The 20,659-nt window shown below is 36.3% G+C and overlaps 1 protein-coding gene across 2 annotated transcripts in view; it reads right to left on the bottom strand.

Annotated features, from left to right (window-relative positions):
- The window catches only part of LOC110463830, a 47,145-nt gene that overhangs the window by 5,521 nt on the left and 20,965 nt on the right, over nucleotides 1–20,659 (bottom strand). Inside the window, exons 5-13 of one of the 2 annotated variants that reach the window (XR_002464430.1) lie at nucleotides 15,310–15,534; nucleotides 14,197–14,309; nucleotides 10,711–10,837; nucleotides 9,999–10,098; nucleotides 8,976–9,120; nucleotides 6,639–7,215; nucleotides 4,494–4,836; nucleotides 4,138–4,245; nucleotides 2,428–3,479 (exon numbers count right to left, since the gene is read on the bottom strand). Coding sequence is in view for 1 of the 2 variants with exons in the window: in XM_021518714.1 (XP_021374389.1) it covers nucleotides 3,298–3,479; nucleotides 4,138–4,245; nucleotides 4,494–4,836; nucleotides 6,639–7,215; nucleotides 8,976–9,120; nucleotides 9,999–10,098; nucleotides 10,711–10,837; nucleotides 14,197–14,309; nucleotides 15,310–15,534 (1,920 nt within the window). In the remaining variant the exon portion in view is untranslated. Of the gene's footprint in view, nucleotides 1–2,011; nucleotides 3,480–4,137; nucleotides 4,246–4,493; nucleotides 4,837–6,638; nucleotides 7,216–8,975; nucleotides 9,121–9,998; nucleotides 10,099–10,710; nucleotides 10,838–14,196; nucleotides 14,310–15,309; nucleotides 15,535–20,659 lie in introns of those variants that run through there. The other variant, XM_021518714.1, reaches the window with a different exon arrangement.

The raw sequence follows: 20,659 nt of genomic DNA, 5'->3' as shown, positions 1-20,659 counted from the left end.
TGGGACCGTTATAGGCTACATGTGGGCCAGTAGTTTGTGTTGAGCAGTGGGACCGTTATAGGCTACATGTGGGCCAGTAGTTTGTGTTGAGCAATGTGACCGTTATAGGCTACATGTGGGCCAGTAGTTTGTGTTGAGCAGTGGGACCTTTATAGGCTACATGTGGGTCAGTAGTTTGTGTTGAGCAGTGGGACCGTTATAGGCTACATGTGGGCCAGAAGTTTGACACCAGATTTGACCAAGCGACATGTGTTCCTACTCTGAACACAATGAGCATATCAACAACGATATTTAAATTGAACTAACTTGACATGCGTTTCGTTATCACAATTTAGTTCTTTTCTTCTAAGATGACTCCGGTGGCTTAAATATGCATTCCTCTTTGAGATGTTGAAACTAATTGCGATTTACAAGCAATTCATAATCAACACTGTCTATTTTGGTACTTGTAGCTGACGGTATCTTTGTCATACAACAGCATCAAGTAGCATTGATCTACACTCTATTTGCCATCACTCTTTAGAGTTGACACGAGTAGCTACAGTAAGCACTTCCCGTTTGGGTTGTTGAAACTCACTGCTATCCGATACTAATCCATAACCCAAGGTTATCCTATTTTTGCACTTTTAGGTTTTACATTTTTTTTTCTTTGTATTGCTTTTTCCAATCGGTATTGTTATAAGTTGGATCACTAACAAACCGATTCAGACATAGATTTCTTGCTTGGTGTTGAGCAATGGGACCGTTCTAGGCTACATGTGAGCCGTTAGTTTGTGTTGAGCAGTGGGACCGTTATAGGCTACATGTGGGCCAGTGGTTTGTGTTGAGCAATGGGACCGTTACAGGCTACATGTGGGCCAGTAGTTTGTGTTGAGCAGTGGTACCGTTCTAGGCTACATGTGGGCCAGTAGTTTGTGTTGAGCAGTGGGACCGTTATAGGCTACATGTGGGCCAGTAGTTTGTGTTGAGCAATGGGACCGTTCTAGACTACATGTGGGCCAATAGTTTATGTTGAGCAGTGGGACCGTTCTAGGCTACCTGTGGACCAGTAGTTTGTAATGAGCAGTGGGATCGTTCTAGGCTACATGTGGGCCAGTAGTTTGTGTTGAGCAGTGGGACCGTTATAGGCTACATGTGGGCCAGTAGTTTGTGTTGAGCAATGGGACCGTTCTAGACTACATGTGGGCCAATAGTTTATGTTGAGCAGTGGGACCGTTCTAGGCTACCTGTGGACCAGTAGTTTGTAATGAGCAGTGGGATCGTTCTAGGCTACATGTGGGCCAGTAGTTTGTGTTGAGCAGTGGGACCGTTATAGGCTACATGTGGGCCAGTAGTTTGCCACCAGATTTGACCAAGTTACAGTTGTTCCTACTCTGAACACAATGAACATATCAACAACGATGTTTAATTTGAACTAACTTGACATGCGTTTCGTTATCACAATTTAGTTATTTTATTTTAAGTTGATTCCGGTGGCTTAAATATGAATTCCTCTTTGAGATGTTGAAACCAATTGCGATTTACAAGCAATTCATAATCATCACTATCTATTTTGGTACATTAAGCTGACGGTATCTTTGTGATACAACAGCATCAAGGAGCATTGATCTACACTCTATCTGCCATCACTCTTTAGAGTTGACACGAGTAGCTACAGTAAGCACCTCCCGTTTGGGTTGTTGAAACTCACTGCTGTCCGATACTAATCCATTATCCAAGGTTATCCTATTTTTGCACTTTTAGGTTTTACAATATTTTTGGTATTTTCTTTGTATTACTTTTTCCACTCGGTATTGTTATAAGTTGGACCACTAACAAACCGATTCAGACATAGATTCCTTGCTTGGTGTAGAGCAGTGGGACCGTTATAGGCTCCATGTGGGCCAGTAGTTTGTGTTGTGCAGTGGGACCGTTCTAGGCTACACGTGGGCCAGTAGTTTGTGTTGAGAAGTGGGACCGTTCTAGGCTACATGGTTTGTGTTGAGCAATGTGACCGTTATAGGCTACATGTGGGTCAGTAGTTTGTGTTGAGCAGTGGTACCGTTCTAGGCTACATGTGGGCCAGTAGTTTGTGTCTAGCAGTGGGACCGTTCTAGGCTACATGTGGGCCAGTAGATTGTGTTGAGCAATGGGACCGTTATAGGCTACATGTGGGCCAGTAGTTTGCCACCAGATTTGACTAAGTGACAGTTGTTCCTACTCTGAACACAATGAACATATCAACAACGATGTTTGATTTAAATAGACGTTGGAATTATTGATAGATGTTAGGGTATCAATAGTAATTCCATTCTTTAAAGATGACTCGGTTTGTTAAATTATGCATTACCCTTTGTGTTGTTGAAATAAAATGCGATTTAATAGCAATTCTTAGCAATCATCACTATCCAAATAACTAGTTAGTAGATGTTAAAGCAACCTATGAACCTGTTGTAAGCCTACATAACCGGCCAAGTTACTGGTGTTTTCTACTCTGAACACAATGTACATAACAACGCACATGGAGTTGAATTAAAAAAGACGTTGAACTAACTTGACATGCGTTTTGGTATCAAAAGTTAGTTCTTTTCTTCTAAGATGACTCGGGTGGCTTAAATATCCATTCCTCTTTGAGATGTTGAAACTAATTGCGATTTACATGCAATTCATAATCATCACTATCTATGTTGGTACTTGTAGCTGACGGTATCTTTGTGATACAACAGCATCAAGTAGCATTGATCTACACTCTATTTGCCATCACTCTTTAGAGTTGACACGAGTAGCTACAGTAAGCACTTCCCGTTTGGGTTGTTGAAACTCACTGCTATCCGATACTAATCCATAACCCAAGGTTATCCTATTTTTGCACTTTTAGGTTTTACAATATTTTTGGTGCTTTTTCATGGCATTATTAAAAAATTAATCCATTATTAATAAAAGCTTGGAAAATCTACAAGACATTGCTTGTTGTTATACAATGTGAACTGATTTTTAAAGATAGTAACAATTTTATCTATATTGTGACGAAAGTTGATTATATTATGCATTCTCTAGTTAATGAGTTGCGATGTTTTTGCAATGCATAAACTATTATCAAATGTTGATACTCAAACATAACAGTATTTTCGTAAAATATGGCTATTCCATACGTTACCTACTTTAAGATACATTGATTAATTCTATGTAATGATAAACCATGGTAAGCACCTTGTCTGTTTTCCATTATTTTTTTTGTACACTCAAATGTAAAATCTGCGGTGGTTTTCAATGAAACAATTTGAAGCAGATTTACATAAGACTCACATTTCAAAAAGTTTAGCGCTTCTTCAAAAATCCACTGACTTTCTTCATGAGGCTTCGGTTCCGGTCTTCTACGACACGAACAACATGGCTGACAGGAAAGAATCCATATTCACGTTTCTTCATACGGCTGGATCGAGTATAGCCATATGCCATTCCTTCAGCATTTGCATTATTGATCATTTTCACTGTTTGGCCTAAAACCATTAAATCAGTTATATATATATCAAAACATCCACCCCCATTTATTTGATTAGTGTTACTTTTTAGCTATAATGATTGCACGTTTAGTGGTTTGGAACCTTTTCACCTTCTTTAAGTCCTTATTCATCAGAAAAAAGCATACAATTAGTTTTTACATAAATCAGAAAGAGAAGTATGTGTGTTGTGTAATTTTAGACAATTTACTTTAAACATAAATTAATATAGTCTTGTAATATCAACTTAATATGTAAATTATCAGTAAGAATGAAAGCTTCAAATTTCATGGAACATGTAATACTAGTAAGGACATACAAAACAAAGTGACACTTGTGAGCACTACACCAGAGAACTTAGCAACACTATTATTTATTATTATTAGGAAGGAAACATAAAAAAAGTGATTATGAAGAACTATTTTTGTTTAATGTAATTTATAATATTTGAATAATTTATAAAGGACGGATTGCCTCAATAATTTGTATTGCAACCTTAACTTGTTGTCAATAATTCTAAACTTACATACCTATGCAACAAGAACCTTGGTAAATTGAAACTCTGACTATCTTAGCCTCTGTTTTCTGTTATGTTGGGTTGTACAGACTTGACTGATTCCTAATTGATTAAGAGTAGACACAATATATATGTTCATACCTGATACAAAGCTGATTTCATCCTCATTTCTTGCCTCGTAGGAATCAATGCTGCACAATTTGATGACCCTCAGTGAATGGTGCTTTGCTTGATGTGGTTCTCGGTTGGCTGTGAATACATTACGAAGATAGAATTTTTCCTTGAGGAAGACACTTACAAAAATACGTAAAAGTTATATTTCATTATTTTACATTTTATTATCACCAGCACAAGGTGATCCCGAGAAATAAATATGTCAGCCTTTATTAGCAGCAAATTCGCATTAACCACTGTGAAATACTCAAAACCATTATTCAAAAATATAACATATTGTTTTCCTGACATGTTTATAGGAATTTGAAAAACTTGACACCCACCATTTGTGCTAGAGTCAGATCCACTTTGTGCAGTGTTCTTTGATTTCTCCACTAGCTGACTTGGTCCAGGGGTAGAGGGTGGTGCCCGAGCCCCCTTGGATATTAATTCATATGGTTCAATGACTGTGGAAACCTCATCCACAAATTGACATCCAAAATCAAAAGGAATTGGACCCGAGTCCATAATCTCTGGACTTTTTGGTTTCTTGACCTTTTTGGATTTCCTGAATTTAGATTTGGTTCTGGTCAGGAACTGGGACAACAGATTATGGTCTGAAGAGTTGGCATCCAGTGGATCAATGTCAGGGTCCATCCAGTTGTTGATCATTGGCTGGAAAGGGGGCTAGAACAGAAACACTTATACTAGAGCAGTCATATACATGTTACAACAGATCACAAACAAAGGCTAGGACAGAAACACTTATACTAGAACAGCCATATACATGTTACAACAGACCAATATCACAAACAAAGGCTAGGACAAAAACACTTATACTAGAACAGTCATATACATGTTACAACAGACCAATATCACAAACAAAGGCTAGAACAGAAACACTTATACTAGAACAGTCATATACATGTTACAACAGACCAATATCACAAACAAAGGCTAGGACAAAAACACTTATACTAGAACAGTCATATACATGTTACAACAGATCACAAACAAATGCTAGGACAGGCAGATTCCAAAGATATAAAAAGCTAGAACAGATGGATTCTACAGGGATTTTAATGACAAGCAAATTCTGAACACATTTAATAATTGGAATTACCTAATATTTTTAGACATTCAATACTTAATGTATTAATCTTAATAATAGGATAGACAGATTCCAAAGATATGTGAATGTAGGACACAGACAGACAGATTCAACAGGTAGACAAATGTAAGACAGACAGATTGTACAAACATACAAATGTAAGACAGACAGATTGTACAGACATACAAATGTAAGACAGATTGTACAGACATACAAATGTAAGACAGACAGAATGTATAGACATACAAATGTAAGACAGATTGTACAGACATACAAATGTAAGACAGACAGATTGTACAGACATACAAATATAAGACAGATTGTACAGACATACAAATGTAAGACAGATAGATTGTACAAACATACAAATGTAAGACAGATTGTACAGACATACAAATGTAAGACAGACAGATTGTATAGATATACAAATGTAAGACAGACAGATTGTATAGACATACAAATGTAAGACAGATTTTACAGACATGCAAATGTAAGACAGACAGATTGTATAGACATACAAATGTAAGACAGATTTTACAGACATGCAAATGTAAGACAGACAGATTGTACAGACATACAAATATAAGATAGACAGATTGTATAGACATACAAATGTAAGACAGACAGATTGTACAGACATACAAATGTAAGACAGATTGTACAGACATACAAATATAAGACAGACAGATTGTACAGACATACAAATGTAAGACAGACAGATTTTACAGATATAAAAATGTAAGACAGACAGATTCCACATAGCAAATATTCATACAGACAGATTATACAGTCATATAAATGCTAAGGCAGACAGATCCAACAGACCTAAATTCCATGACATGTTGATTTTGGGACAAGCAAATTCTACCTGTAAACATTTTTATGCTTGGACAAACCGATTTTAGACATTTGATAAGATTCAAAAGATGTTTCAGTGACGGGACAAATTCAAGAAACAATGTAACAATAGAAGAGATTCAAAATATTTTTTTGACAAAGAGGATTTCACAGACCTACTAATACTGCTTATCATTGTGTTTAAATCCCATATAAAGACTTTTTAAAAAAAATGTAAGAATAGATTGTTCTTTAATGAAAAAAAAAGACAAAATAAACACAAAGAAACCAAAATGATAAAAACAGTGTCTGAAAGTGCACTTGCCAAGTTAATTGAAATGCAAACCTAATAAAGAATGATATCTCATGCCTGAATGAAAAAAATAGTGGTTATAAACTCCAAGATTTAACTATAATTTTTTCCTTGTAATAAAAACAACAGGCTTTGTCCTTTAAAATGGTTTTTCAAAAAAGAAGAAGTAGTTTGCTTTTTCTCAATTTTCAACCTGTGTGCAGTAAGAACCTTTTGACTCTACCCTACCTCTGGCCGCACGGTCTTATCCTCGGGCAAAACCAGAGTTTCCAGGTCCAGCGGGTCTCCTGGTGTATAATAAGGATGGTCTTTGCCAGTAAATGTCTGCACTTGTAAATGCTCTCCTGCATTTTCTGAGGGGCAGGACTTTGTCCCGTTCCATGTGTCGTTTGCTGACCTTACATTGGTTTCTTCTACAGGAGATTGCTGTGACCTGTCCCTCGTTAATTCATTCCCACAACAGACAGGTGTTAAGCCATCACTCTGGGAATTAACATTTCTCCTTTTGGTCTGGCTATCGCTCTTAACTGGCAGTGTTAAATTTCCAAGAGGGGTTTGTGTGGCCCGCCAACCATCTGTAGAAGATTTTGGGGGTGGATTTAGACTTTTAGAGTTGGGTCCCACTTGTCTACGATTGGTTTTGTTCCAGGTCAATGCTGGTGTATCTACATTCTCATCAGGAGAAGTGATTTGACCTTTGACACTTGATCCAGGATTACGACTAACCTTGGGTACAGCCCCTTGATCCTGGCCAGGATCCTCTATGTTTTCACCTTCCTTCTGTTGAGGCGATTGCTTATCTCTCCTAAAAATACAAAACACACTGTACATAATAATTGGAAAAGGAATCAAAAATCAAAATTTGTATTTTTTTTTTGATCACCATAATATACATAGATCTCAGCAAGATGAAAAGGTAGCACAAATGTGCCAATCCAGACAGTATAGTTACTTATTAAAGGACTAAACTAGAACTGTCGCCTATGGGCTAACTAATCAATACCTCCCGCACACCGGCTGCTTGTTGTTCCCTGTAGGGGCTAAATTAACAAGGGAAAAAATTTATAGAATGATCAGGGTCATGAAAAAGTCTAACCTCAGATATCGTATCAACAGACCGATGGAAAAAACAAACACCACTACTGTGACCTTTTACTCAATGACCTCAGAATTTTGTCACAGTGTAGATCAATGCTAAATTTACTCCAAGGTATGTGAATACAAAATACCTACCATTTCTGCCATAATTGGCAGTTTCAGAAACATAATGCATCTGTGACCTTTGATCTCATGACCTTGGAAGTTTGTCATAATATAGTCTGCATAATTGGCTACGATACTCTATGTATATATACCTACTGTTTCAGAGATAATTAGCCATTTCGGTAAAGTAATTCATTCATGACCTTTGACATTTCAAAACACGGAAAGTTGAAACCTGACATCAAAAACCGTTATATATCTGTTGAACATTATTGCGTCTAGTATTACCATACCAAATTTGGAAGAAATTGAATAAAAAATAAAAAAGTTCTTGCATGTTCTATACAATGTCATGGTCTAGTGAAGGTTTATGAACCAAGGGCGATAACTTCGTGAAAAGGGGAGATAACCAAATGAAATGTAACTTACGTACATCTCCAAGCTGCAAGGATTGTTATCAGGAAATTTAATTGAAATCCATCCAGTAGTTTAGGAGGAGTACGAAGTACTCCATTGTGTCCACAGACGACGGACACTTGAATCGTAGTGATTCCAGTATATATGTACCCCCTAACTTCGCTGCGGGGTATAAATATGTCTCTAACCCTATTCTGGATTTTTGTGAGAATGTATGTAGCAAAGATTAAATGAGCATAGTTAAAGTCATCCTCGATACTCCAAAGGTTACGCTCACTTTCGCTCTCTGCACCCCTGGAATATGTCATAGCAAAATTGAAGGCACAAAGAAAGCTGTTTGATTGGTCTCAGGTAAAAAAAAAAAAAAAAATCGCTAGGCTGATACCTGTCCTTTGAAGCTTACAAAGGAGCAACACTCGACTTCAAAACCTACCAGTTTTTAGCGTTACGTGACTGCGGGATTCTTATGATGTACATCGAAGGATCAAACTAGTCTTCTTGTCTCATCAACAAGGTGTACACACTCAGCCTTTAAATTTGCTATGACATATTCTAAGGGTGCAGAGAGCTTGAGTGAGCAAAACCCCTAGAGTGTCGAGGATGAGTTAAAGTTAGAACAAGATATCTGCTCCATGTGTAGTTCCTTTTAAAAGATTAACAAATTAACAAGGTTTGTCAGCAATACCTGCATTGTACCTACCCTATCTTTCTTCAGCCGTTACAGAACAAGAGACAGATTCCCTTTTTATTGCAAAAAAAGAACTGAAGTAGGCAAAATGAATGATAAGACTATTGGCTACTTTAATTATCACATCTTTGCTTCACCGTATTTTTGTCCTAAAGTCATTTTAAATTATCAGTCCAGTGTTGACTTTGCCCAATTTTCAAACTGATATATTTATGTAATCATATCTATCAAAATGTCCGGTCTTTTATACAACTTACCTTGACCGGTCTGGTCGCTGACTTCCATATTTTGTGCCCTGATTTGACTGAACAGAGACTTCTGTGAGGTGGAAATCATCACAAGGTTCAGAGGTGTCAGGATTGTCTTTATGTGAGACGCCAGATCTTTCGTCATAACTTGAGTCTGAATGAAATAAAAGGCAAACTGAAGTATTGAAGAGCAGTACATGACAAATTGTCTTGTCAGGACAGGGGACGGTACGTGTATAAAAAGTAATAGCTTGGAGTCACTGGACCTTTGCCAACTCGACATAACTTTGATATCAATAGTAACATGGAAGTGTATGCGACAAAGTGCCATCAAAATATAAGTAGCCAATCAGAATCTGACTCGAAGGACAGAAATTGATCAGCAATGAGTGTTACCTAGTTACCTTGACCTCTAGCTAGTAACACTTACAAAAACTACACTATCTGGAATACCCATATTAAACTCCACTCTAAGTAGTTGGAGTTGGGCAACATAGGTAAAAGGTCTTCCTGAAAAACATCCACATCCTTTACCACAAGGACACCCACCCGCATCCTTTACCACAATGACTCCGACTCACATTTTTTACCACAAGGACACCCACCAACATCCTTTACCACAAGGACACCCACCCACATCCTTTACCACAAAGACATCCACCCACATCCTTCAGTACACAGACACCGACCAACATTCTTTCCTACAAGGACACCCACCAACATCCTTAACCGCAAGGACACCCACCAACATCCTTTACCACAAGTACACCCACCCACATCCTTTACCACAAGGACACCCACCCACATCCTTTACCACAAGGACACTCACCACATCCTTTACCACAAGGACACTCACCCACATCCTTAATTACAAGGACACCCACATCCTGCTGTCAAGAACATCCAATCACTTTCTTAAGCTCAAGGACACCCAAACACAGGGACCCACCCTCATGCAGCTACCAGCAGGAATAGAACATATAACTCTGATATAGTCTGTCACACTATTAACTACCGCTGTTTAGACTGTACCTGTCTTGTCAGACTCGGACATCACCTGGAGATTGGCTGGAATCACTACTTCTGGTACATTGTTGGTTACAATGCCTAATCCATAATGTGACCAGTCATCCTGAAATAGAAAATCAGTTGTCTCCCTTAGTAAGATATCAGTATGTCATGTGTACAGTTATTGTACTTAATGGACATTCATTCAAAACACATTATTGCAATTCACAAAAAAGACCTTTTCTTGCATAAATTTTAAAAGGATTGCATAAATGATGACTTTAACCTATACTAATTATGTACAAATCATATAAAAGACAAACATTGGAAAAAGCAACTTGTTTGCTTTATGGGTTATCCCAGGTAATTGGCAAACTCATATCCATCCATCTTTTAATAAAAACTTTCGATTGCGTGCAATATAGAATTTCAGGCAACTCAAACCTGAGCTTTCCTTTCCGCTAAAACAGCAACAGTACAACTTACAAATATTGCTCACTTTCAAATTTCATTGCTGTGATATTCTTTAAGTACTGTAATTGTGTATTACTGAATATGACATGTGAAAATTTGAAGAATGCAAAATAGTTTGATTACCTTTACACAATTAAAATGACTAAAAACTGACACTTTTTTTCCAGGTTTTTTAAATCTTCTTTTTATTTATCTGTTTACCTAAATGCCAATAATGGTGTCTAAATAGTTAAACCATATTAGATGTTATACTATTATGTACCGTGAACAACTCGAAGTTGTAATATCTGGTCTTCTCCTTTGACCACTGTTTGTACGTGTTCATTCGGACTTCAATCATTCCCGATGCTATACTTCGCATCTGGTGAAGAACTAGCTCTCTCCTAGGACTGGACAAACACATAATCTCATTCAAATAGTCTTATTTAAAAATGCAAAATATTACACATGTTCTGAACATATATAATCTTATTGTGGCAGAAAATCTTATCATTCCTGAGATTAACTTATACATTTTATTTTGTTTCCATGTCATTTTCAAAGCCCAGAGACAAATAATATCTGTTTAAAGTAAGCTGGTGAGTCAAGTGGAAAGGCCACATTTTTTTTTTATCAAAACCCCATATATATAAAGTCAGCACATTTCTCAGTTTCTATTATCTGATGCTTATTTAAGATGTTAACAGTTATATACTCATGGAAAAAAAATCTTAATTTTATAATTGTAAAATAATATTCTTTAAAAAATACTGTAGTTGAAATGGTGATATTATCACTGAAAAGGTAGATAACTCATTATTATTATACTCTATTTTATGTTTTTTTTTTACCTTTTCTTTTGCTCTCCCTACATATTAAGATTTCAATTCTATAAATTGATAATATTCAACTTATGTCTGAACATGTTGAACAGAATATTTTTCTCTAATTTCTGGAATGTATGTACTTTTTCTTTTTCTTTTGGAAACAGTGCCATGTTACATATAATCTTTTCTAACAATGTTTTTGGGGAACAGTTTTTTTGTTTTTTTTGTTTTAGTTTTTAATTTCATAAATGTTTTGATAATCAACAGAGACGAAATGAAAGCTATGAAGAAATTTGCCAATGTGGTTCCAATATACATAAATGCAAAAATAATAATCAAAATGTTCTGTGAAGACAGTTGTTTTTTGTGTATATCTGTTTCTGCTAACATACTATGACAAGTAAATCAACTGATTTATTAAATATTGTTCTACTCTGAAATATTTTTTTCACCTCAATGTTGAACAGGACATTTCATTTTCTACTTTTTAAAAAACTGTTACTTAATTAGCAACTGTACTTTTTTACATTTTATTTTCACTCTTCTTTCTTTTCTTTTCTTTTCGAAAATCATAACCATTTGTTATGATTCTTTCAAATAACCAACAACCTGTAATTGTTACAGACTAGCCTATGTAACTTATATCTAACATTTACCTGAGAGGTTCTGCTAACTTAACTTATGTAACATTTACCTGAGAGGTTCTGCTAACTTAACTTATGTAACATTTACCTGAGAGGTTCTGCTGACTTAACTTATCTAACATTTACCTGAGAGGTTCTGCTGACTTAACTTATCTAACATTTACCTGAGAGGTTCTGCTGACTTAACTTATGTAACATTTACCTGAGAGGTTCTGCTGACTTAACTTATGTAACATTTACCTGAGAGGTTCTGCTGACTTAACTTATCTAACATTTACCTGAGAGGTTCTGCTGACTTAACTTATCTAACATTTACCTGAGAGGTTCTGCTGACTTAACTTATGTAACATTTACCTGAGAGGTTCTGCTGACTTAACTTATGTAACATTTACCTGAGAGGTTCTGCTGACTTAACTTATCTAACATTTACCTGAGAGGTTCTGCTGACTTAACTTATCTAACATTTACCTGAGAGGTTCTGCTGACTTAACTTATGTAACATTTACCTGAGAGGTTCTGCTGACTTAACTTATGTAACATTTACCTGAGAGGTTCTGCTGACTTAACTTATCTAACATTTACCTGAGAGGTTCTGCTGACTTAACTTATCTAACATTTACCTGAGAGGTTCTGCTGACTTAACTTATGTAACATTTACCTGAGAGGTTCTGCTGACTTAACTTATGTAACATTTACCTGAGAGGTTCTGCTGACTTAACTTATCTAACATTTACCTGAGAGGTTCTGCTGACTTAACTTATCTAACATTTACCTGAGAGGTTCTGCTGACTTAACTTATGTAACATTTACCTGAGAGGTTCTGCTGACTTAACTTATGTAACATTTACCTGAGAGGTTCTGCTGACTTAACTTATCTAACATTTACCTGAGAGGTTCTGCTGACTTAACTTATCTAACATTTACCTGAGAGGTTCTGCTGACTTAACTTATGTAACATTTACCTGAGAGGTTCTGCTGACTTAACTTATGTAACATTTACCTGAGAGGTTCTGCTGACTTAACTTATCTAACATTTACCTGAGAGGTTCTGCTGACTTAACTTATCTAACATTTACCTGAGAGGTTCTGCTGACTTAACTTATGTAACATTTACCTGAGAGGTTCTGCTGACTTAACTTATGTAACATTTACCTGAGAGGTTCTGCTGACTTAACTTATCTAACATTTACCTGAGAGGTTCTGCTGACTTAACTTATCTAACATTTACCTGAGAGGTTCTGCTGACTTAACTTATGTAACATTTACCTGAGAGGTTCTGCTGACTTAACTTATGTAACATTTACCTGAGAGGTTCTGCTGACTTAACTTATCTAACATTTACCTGAGAGGTTCTGCTGACTTAACTTATGTAACATTTACCTGAGAGGTTCTGCTGACTTAACTTATGTAACAGTTACCTGAGAGGTTCCGCTGACTTAACTTATCTAACATTTACCTGAGAGGTTCTGCTGACTTAACTTATGTAACATTTACCTGAGAGGTTCTGCTAACTTTACTTATGTAACAATAACTTACATTTATCTGAGAGGTTCTGCTGACTTAACTTATCTAACATTTACCTGAGAGGCTCTGCTAATTTTACTTATGTAACATTTACCTGGAAGATACTACTAACTTAACTTATTTAACATTTACCTGAGAGGTCCTATAGACTTAACTGATCTAAATTTACCTAAGAGGTTCTGCTGATTTAACTTATGTAACATTTACCTGAGAGGTTCTACTGACTTAACTTATGTAACATTTACCTGAGAGGTTATGCTGACTTAGCTTATGTAACATTTACCTGAGAGGTTCTGCTGACTTAACTTATGTAACATTTACCTGAGAGGTTCTGCTGACTTAACTTATTTAACATTTACCTGAGAGGTCAAGCTGACTCAACTTATCTAACATTTACCTGAGAGGTTTTGCTGACTTACTTATCTAACATTTATCTGAGAGGTTCTGCTGACTTAACTTATCTAACATTTACCTGAGAGGTTCCGCTGACTTAAGTTATATAACATTTACCTGAGAGGTTCCGCTGACTTAAGTTATCTAACATTTCCCTGAGAGGTTCCGCTGACTTAAGTTATCTAACCTTTACCTGAGAGGTTCCGCTGACTTAAGTTATCTTACATTTACCTTAGAGGTTCTGCTAACTCGATTAAGGAGATGTATCTGTTGTAAACCTCAACAACAACAGATGTAACAGTTACCTGAGAGGTTCTGCTGACTTAACTTATCTAACATTTACCTGAGAGGTTCCGCTGACTTAAGTTATCTAACATTTACCTTAGAGGTTCTGCTAACTCGATTAAGGAGATGTATCTGTTGTAAACCTCAACAACAACAGCCAGACGCCTGCCCTCCAAGACACTGCACTGATCACGTATTGCACTCATGGTCTGAAATATTAAAGCAATGAATGTTTCAAACCATTGTCTGTTATATCATACAACTGATATATTATCGGGTAAGCATTCCTATTCTGTACATGACACAAATGATGGTATTATATAAATATAAATATGGCTGTTCTTTTGAAACAATCAGTACATCTAAATTGTCAGAAATCTCTCTATTTGATGCATATTTATCACCCATATAAATTGATTTAAGAACATTGACTGTATAACAACTGTTAGAGCTATTGATAAAAAAGGTATTCTCCAAATATTATTTACCGTAAAAACCCATATAAACCTCAACAAAATATCTGATCACACATGACACACACGTGTGGGCATATCAGCATACATCAAATCATTTTAGCAATATTTTACATAAAACATTTACTTGCTTACAAAAACATATCAATTAATAAGTAATTTGATGTTTAGTAACCGCTGGTACATATCTCTTGGTGAAAGACATAATTAGATACCTTTTAATTATCATAGATCTAGATGAGTTGCACTGTCAGCCTATGTGAAAATACAAACATGACATGACATGTTTTACCCCGGTAAACTGAATAGGGCAATAATGAAGTATTCCTGATATCTCACAATCTGTACTCCTTTACCAGTGCACAAGGGTTCTGTAATGGTACTTCTAACTCAGGCAAGCTGGACTTTATTAATTCTAATTTTTAGTTTTCTAATTTTTTAATATGTTTATTTTGCTTATATGTATTTGGAATTTTCTTGACAAAGAATGCAAAGGTAAAGATCAAAATCTACACAAGCCCATGTAATTTACTCAGATTCCCAATGGAAATATATAATGTACATATTCATAATCATAAGAAAACTTCAAATTGCTTCAATTAATCTTTGGGAAAATTTAGTGAGCTAACGCATCAAGTTATTTATCCACACAAAGAGCAGTACACTTGTGTTTTAGTGGGAATGATCTCCAGTGTTTGAGCACCATAACCCTCTAATAGAATACAAAGCCAAGTACCATTAGGAAATTAGACCGACTGTCAACTTCCTCGGAGATCAATGTTTTGTATGTATTGAAAGACTTATCAATACTAGATCTCAATCTGTCTTCCTCTAACTCAAACTGCATCCTCCTTTTTTTGGCTGCTGTGGACTCTTTCCTGTCACCGTGCTGTAGGGAGCCGCCATACTTCCCCTGGCAGGTCAAGTTCAGGTCGAGCTCTTCAATTCTTTTCTGGAGCATCTTATAAAAATCATATGATAAAACAAATGAATAAAGAAAAATTGAAATTTACACTCGATAATCTTGCTTTGATAGATACAGTTTAAGAAATAACATAGACATCACAACAAATATTCACGCTAACATCATATTTGTTTCACATTATATGTCTCCTGTTTTATACCTGGTCAAATGACTATAAACCATCACTAAGATATATGTATAATTTTGCAATTGGTATTATAACTTACCTTACAAATTCAAAAACAATTTCAATCACTTAAAAACAACGAAATATGAATAAACAAATAACATTATTGAAATTAATAATTGAACTACAAACGAAAATGTATGCCATATTCATAAAAAATCTTCAAATTAACCATACATAACTTCCAAGTAAAATTCACAAACTAATATAGACAAACACAATTAAATATCCAACCAAAGTCAGTTTAGGAAAATATACTAATATAAGATATTTTCATCAGTAATAATCAACAAAACCATGTGTTACCATACAATCAGGCAACAAAATGGCCCTGTTGTTCAAAAAAGTCATAAAATCAACAAAACTAATTGTATGTTAAGACACGGTCAGCCTTTAGGTACATGTACTGTCTGTAAATGAAATCACATATCAATCTAAAGAGACTATATATACAACCTAACATCAATACAAATAGCATGAAAACAAAACAGCATGCAAAGGCTATCAACTAAAAGATAACAAGTGAAAAGTTCATTTAAAAGTGCACAAAAAATAAGACTGAATTCATCTGTGCATGTGTGTGGTGAGAGGGTCGGGGTAAGGAAAAACCATTTAAACTTGTAAACTGTAATTAAAGACAAAAGAATTTATGTCCAGCGGAAAGATAAAACCTTCATATAAACCATTAAGCATAGAACAATACAGAAAAATAGTAGATAATGTGGAACTCGCTTATTATGATATTCTATTTGCCAGAGAAAAATATTATAATAACTGATCAAGCTGTTTTCGATCATTTTTATGTTGTCTGAACCACGAAGGAATACTAAAAATGAAATAATGTTTTCATAGTTATTTATATCAGAAAAGATTACATTTCGTATTCAATTTATACATAAAATAACAGAATCAAAAGGGTGGGTACAAATTTAATAGAGTAACAATAGAGAAAAGGGTAAGGGTACATAGAATAATAAGGAGACAGTATATAGAGAAAGGAGTGACAGTAGATAGAGAAAAGGGAGACAATACATAGAGAAGAGGGTGACAGTACATAGAGAAAAGGGAGACAGTACATAGAGAAAAGGTTGACAGTACATAGAGAAAAGAGTGACAGTACATAGAGCAAAGATTGACAGTACATAGAACAAAGGGTGACAGTACATAGAGAAAAGGTTGACAGTACATAGAGCAAAGAGTGACAGTACATAGAACAAAGGCTGACAGTACATAGAGCAAAGGGTGACAGTACATAGAGAAAATGTTGACAGTACATAGAGAAAAGGGAGACAGTACATACATAAAAGGGAGACAGTGCATAGAGAAAAGGGAGACAATACATAGAGAAAAGGGAGACAATACATAGAGAAAAAGGTGACAGTACATAGAGAAAAGGGTGACAGTACATAGAGAAAAGGGTGACAGTACATAGAGAAAAGGGTGACAATACATAGAGAAAAGGTTGACAGTACATAGAGAAAAGGGTGACAATACATAGAGAAAAGGGTGACAATACATAAGGAAAAGGGAGACAATACATAGAGAAAAGGGTGACAGTACATAGAGAAAAGGTTGACAGTACATAGAGAAAAGGGAGACAGTCCATAGAGTAAAGGGAGACAATACATAGAGAAAAGGGAGACAATACATAGAGAAAAGGGTGACAGTACATAGAGAAAAGGTGGACAGTACATAGAGAAAAGGGAGACAGTACATAGAGTAAAGGGAGACAATACATAGAGAAAAGGGTGGCAGTACATAGAGAAAATGGTGGCAGTACATAGAGAAAAGGTTGACAGTACATAGAGAAAAGGGTGACAGTACATACAAAAAAGGGAGACAGTGCATAGAGAAAAGGGAGACAGAACATAGAGAAAAGTGAGACAGTACATAGAGCAAAGAGTGACAGTACATAGAGCAAAGAGTGACAGTACATATAGAAAAGGGAGACAATACATAGAGAAAAGGTTGACAGTACATACAGAAAAGGGAGACAGTACATACATAAAAGGGAGACAGTGCATAGAGAAAAAGTTGACAGTACATAGAGAAAAGGGTGACAGTACATAGAGAAAAGGTTGACGGTACATAGAGCAAAGGTTGACAGTACATGCAGAAAAGGGAGACAGAACATACATAAAAGGGGGACAGTGCATAGAGAAAAGGTTGATAGTACATACAGAAAAGGGAGACAGAACATACATAAAAGGGAGACATTGCATAGAGAAAAAGATGACAGTACATAGAGCAGAGAGTGACAGTACATATAGAAAAGGTTGACAGTACATGCAGAAAAGGGAGACAGTACATAAAAAAAAGGGTGACAGTACATAGAGAAAAGGGAGACAGTACATAGAGAAAAGGGAGACAGTACATAGAGAAAAGGGAAACAATACATAGAGAAAAGGGTGACAGTACATAGAGAAAGGTTGACAGTACATAGAGAAAAGGGAGACAGTACATACATAAAAGGGGGACAGTGCATAGAGAAAAGGGAGACAATACACAGAGAAAAGGCTGACAGTACATAGAGAAAAGGGTGACAGTACATAGAGAAAAGGGAGACAAGACATAGAGAAAAGGGAGACAGTACATAGAGAAAAGAGTGACAGTACATAGAGCAAAGGGTGACAGTACATACATAAAAGGGGGACAGTGCATAGAGAAAAGGGAGACAAGACATAGAGAAAAGTGAGACAGTATATAGAGAAAAGGGAGACAGTACATAGAAAAAAGGGTGACAGTACATAGAGAAAAGGGAGACAGTACATAGAGACAGTACATACATAAAAGGGGGACAGTGCATAGAGAAAAGGGAGACTATCCATAGAGAAAAGGGTGACAGTAAATAGAGAAAAGGGCGACAGTACATAGAGAAAAGGGAAACAGTCCATAGAGAAAAGGGTGACAATACATACATAAAAGGGAGACAATACATAGAATAGAGCAAATGGTGACAGTACATAGAGAAAAGGGAGACAGTACATAGAGAAAAGAGTGACAGTACATAGAACAAAGGGTGATAGTACATAGAGCAAAGGGTGACAGTACATACATAAAAGGGGGACAGTGCATAGAGAAAAGGGAGACTATCCATAGAGAAAAGGGTGACAGTAAATAGAGAAAAGGGCGACAGTACATACACAAAAGGAAGACAGTGCCCAGAGAAAAGGGAGACAATACATAGAGCAAAGGGTGACAGTACATAGAGCAAATGGTGACAGTACATAGAGAAAAGGGAGACATTACATAGAGAAAAGGGTGACAATACATACATAAAAGGGAGACAATACATAGAATAGAGCAAATGGTGACAGTACATAGAGAAAAGGGAGACAATACATAGAGAAAAGGTTGACAGTACATACATAAAAGGGAGACAGTGCATAGAGAAAAGGGAGACAATACATAGAGCAAAGGGTGACAGTACATACATAAAAGGGGGACAGTGCATAGAGAAAAGGGAGACAATACATATAGAAAAGGGTGACAGTAAATAGAGAAAAGGGTGACAGTACAAAGAGAAAAGTATGACAATACATAGATGGGGGCGGGGGGTGGGGGGATGTACATAAACTAAAACAATTAGAGCATAGAGAAAATCAGGGGGGAAAATGAACAAAAACTAAAACAATTAAAGCGTACAGAAAATAGGGAGGGGGAAATGTACATAAACTAAAACGTGCATAGAGAAAAGGGAGACAAGACATAGAGAAAAGTGAGACAGTATATAGAGAAAAGGGAGACAGTACATAGAGACAGTACATACATAAAAGGGGGACAGTGCATAGAGAAAAGGGAGACTATCCATAGAGAAAAGGGTGACAGTACATACACAAAAGGAAGGCAGTGCCTAGAGAAAAGGGAGACAATACATAGAGAGAAGGGCGACAGTACATTGAGAAAAGGTTGACAGTACATAGAGCAAAGAGACAATACATAGAGAAAAGGGTGACAGTAAATAGAGAAAAGGGCGACAGTACATAGAGAAAAGGGAAACAGTCCATAGAGAAAAGGGTGACAATACATAAGGAAAAGGGAGACAATACATAGAGAAAAGGGTGACAGTACAAAGAGAAAAGGGAGGCAGTACATAGAGAAAAGGGAGCCAAGACATAGAGAAAAGGGAGACAGTACATAGAGTAAAAGGAGACAATACATAGAGACAAGGGAGACAATACATAGAGAAAAGGTTGACAGTACATACGACAGTACATACATAAAAGGGAGACAGTGCATAGAAAAGGGTGACAGTACATAGAGAAAATGTTGACAGTACATACATAAAAGGGAGACAGTGCATAGAGAAAAGGGAGACAATACATAGAGCAAAGGGTGACAGTACATACATAAAAGGGGGACAGTGCATAGAGAAAAGGGAGACTATCCATAGAGAAAAGGGTGACAGTAAATAGAGAAAAGGGTGACAGTACAAAGAGAAAAGGGTGACAATACATAGAGAAAAGGTTGACAGTACATAGAGAAAAGGGTGACAGTACATACACAAAAGGAAGACAGTGCCTAGAGAAAAGGGAGACAATACATAGAGAAAAGGGCGACAGTACATTGAGAAAAGGTTGACAGTACATAGAGAAAAGGGTGACAGTACAAAGAGAAAAGGATGACAATACATAGATGGGGGTGGGGGGTGGGGGGATGTACATAAACTAAAACAATTAGAGCGTAGAGAAAATCAGGGGTGGGGGGGAATGTAGATAAACTAAAACAATTAGAGCGTACAGAAAATCAGGGGGAAAAATGAACAAAAACTAAAACAATTAAAGCGTACAGAAAATAGGGAGGGGGAAATGTACATAAACTAAAACAATTAGAGAGTACAGAAAATCAGGGGGGGAGAAATGTACATAAACTAAAAGAGTTAGAGCATAGAGAAAATCAGGGGGGGAAATGTACATAAACTAAAACAATTAGAGC

This window comes from Mizuhopecten yessoensis, unplaced genomic scaffold (genome assembly GCF_002113885.1).
Source record: "Mizuhopecten yessoensis strain PY_sf001 unplaced genomic scaffold, ASM211388v2 scaffold10933, whole genome shotgun sequence".
NCBI classification, from domain to species: domain Eukaryota; kingdom Metazoa; phylum Mollusca; class Bivalvia; order Pectinida; family Pectinidae; genus Mizuhopecten; species Mizuhopecten yessoensis.
The sequence above is the reverse complement of the archived record's forward strand: the minus strand, read 5'-3'. Positions and strand labels throughout refer to the sequence as shown.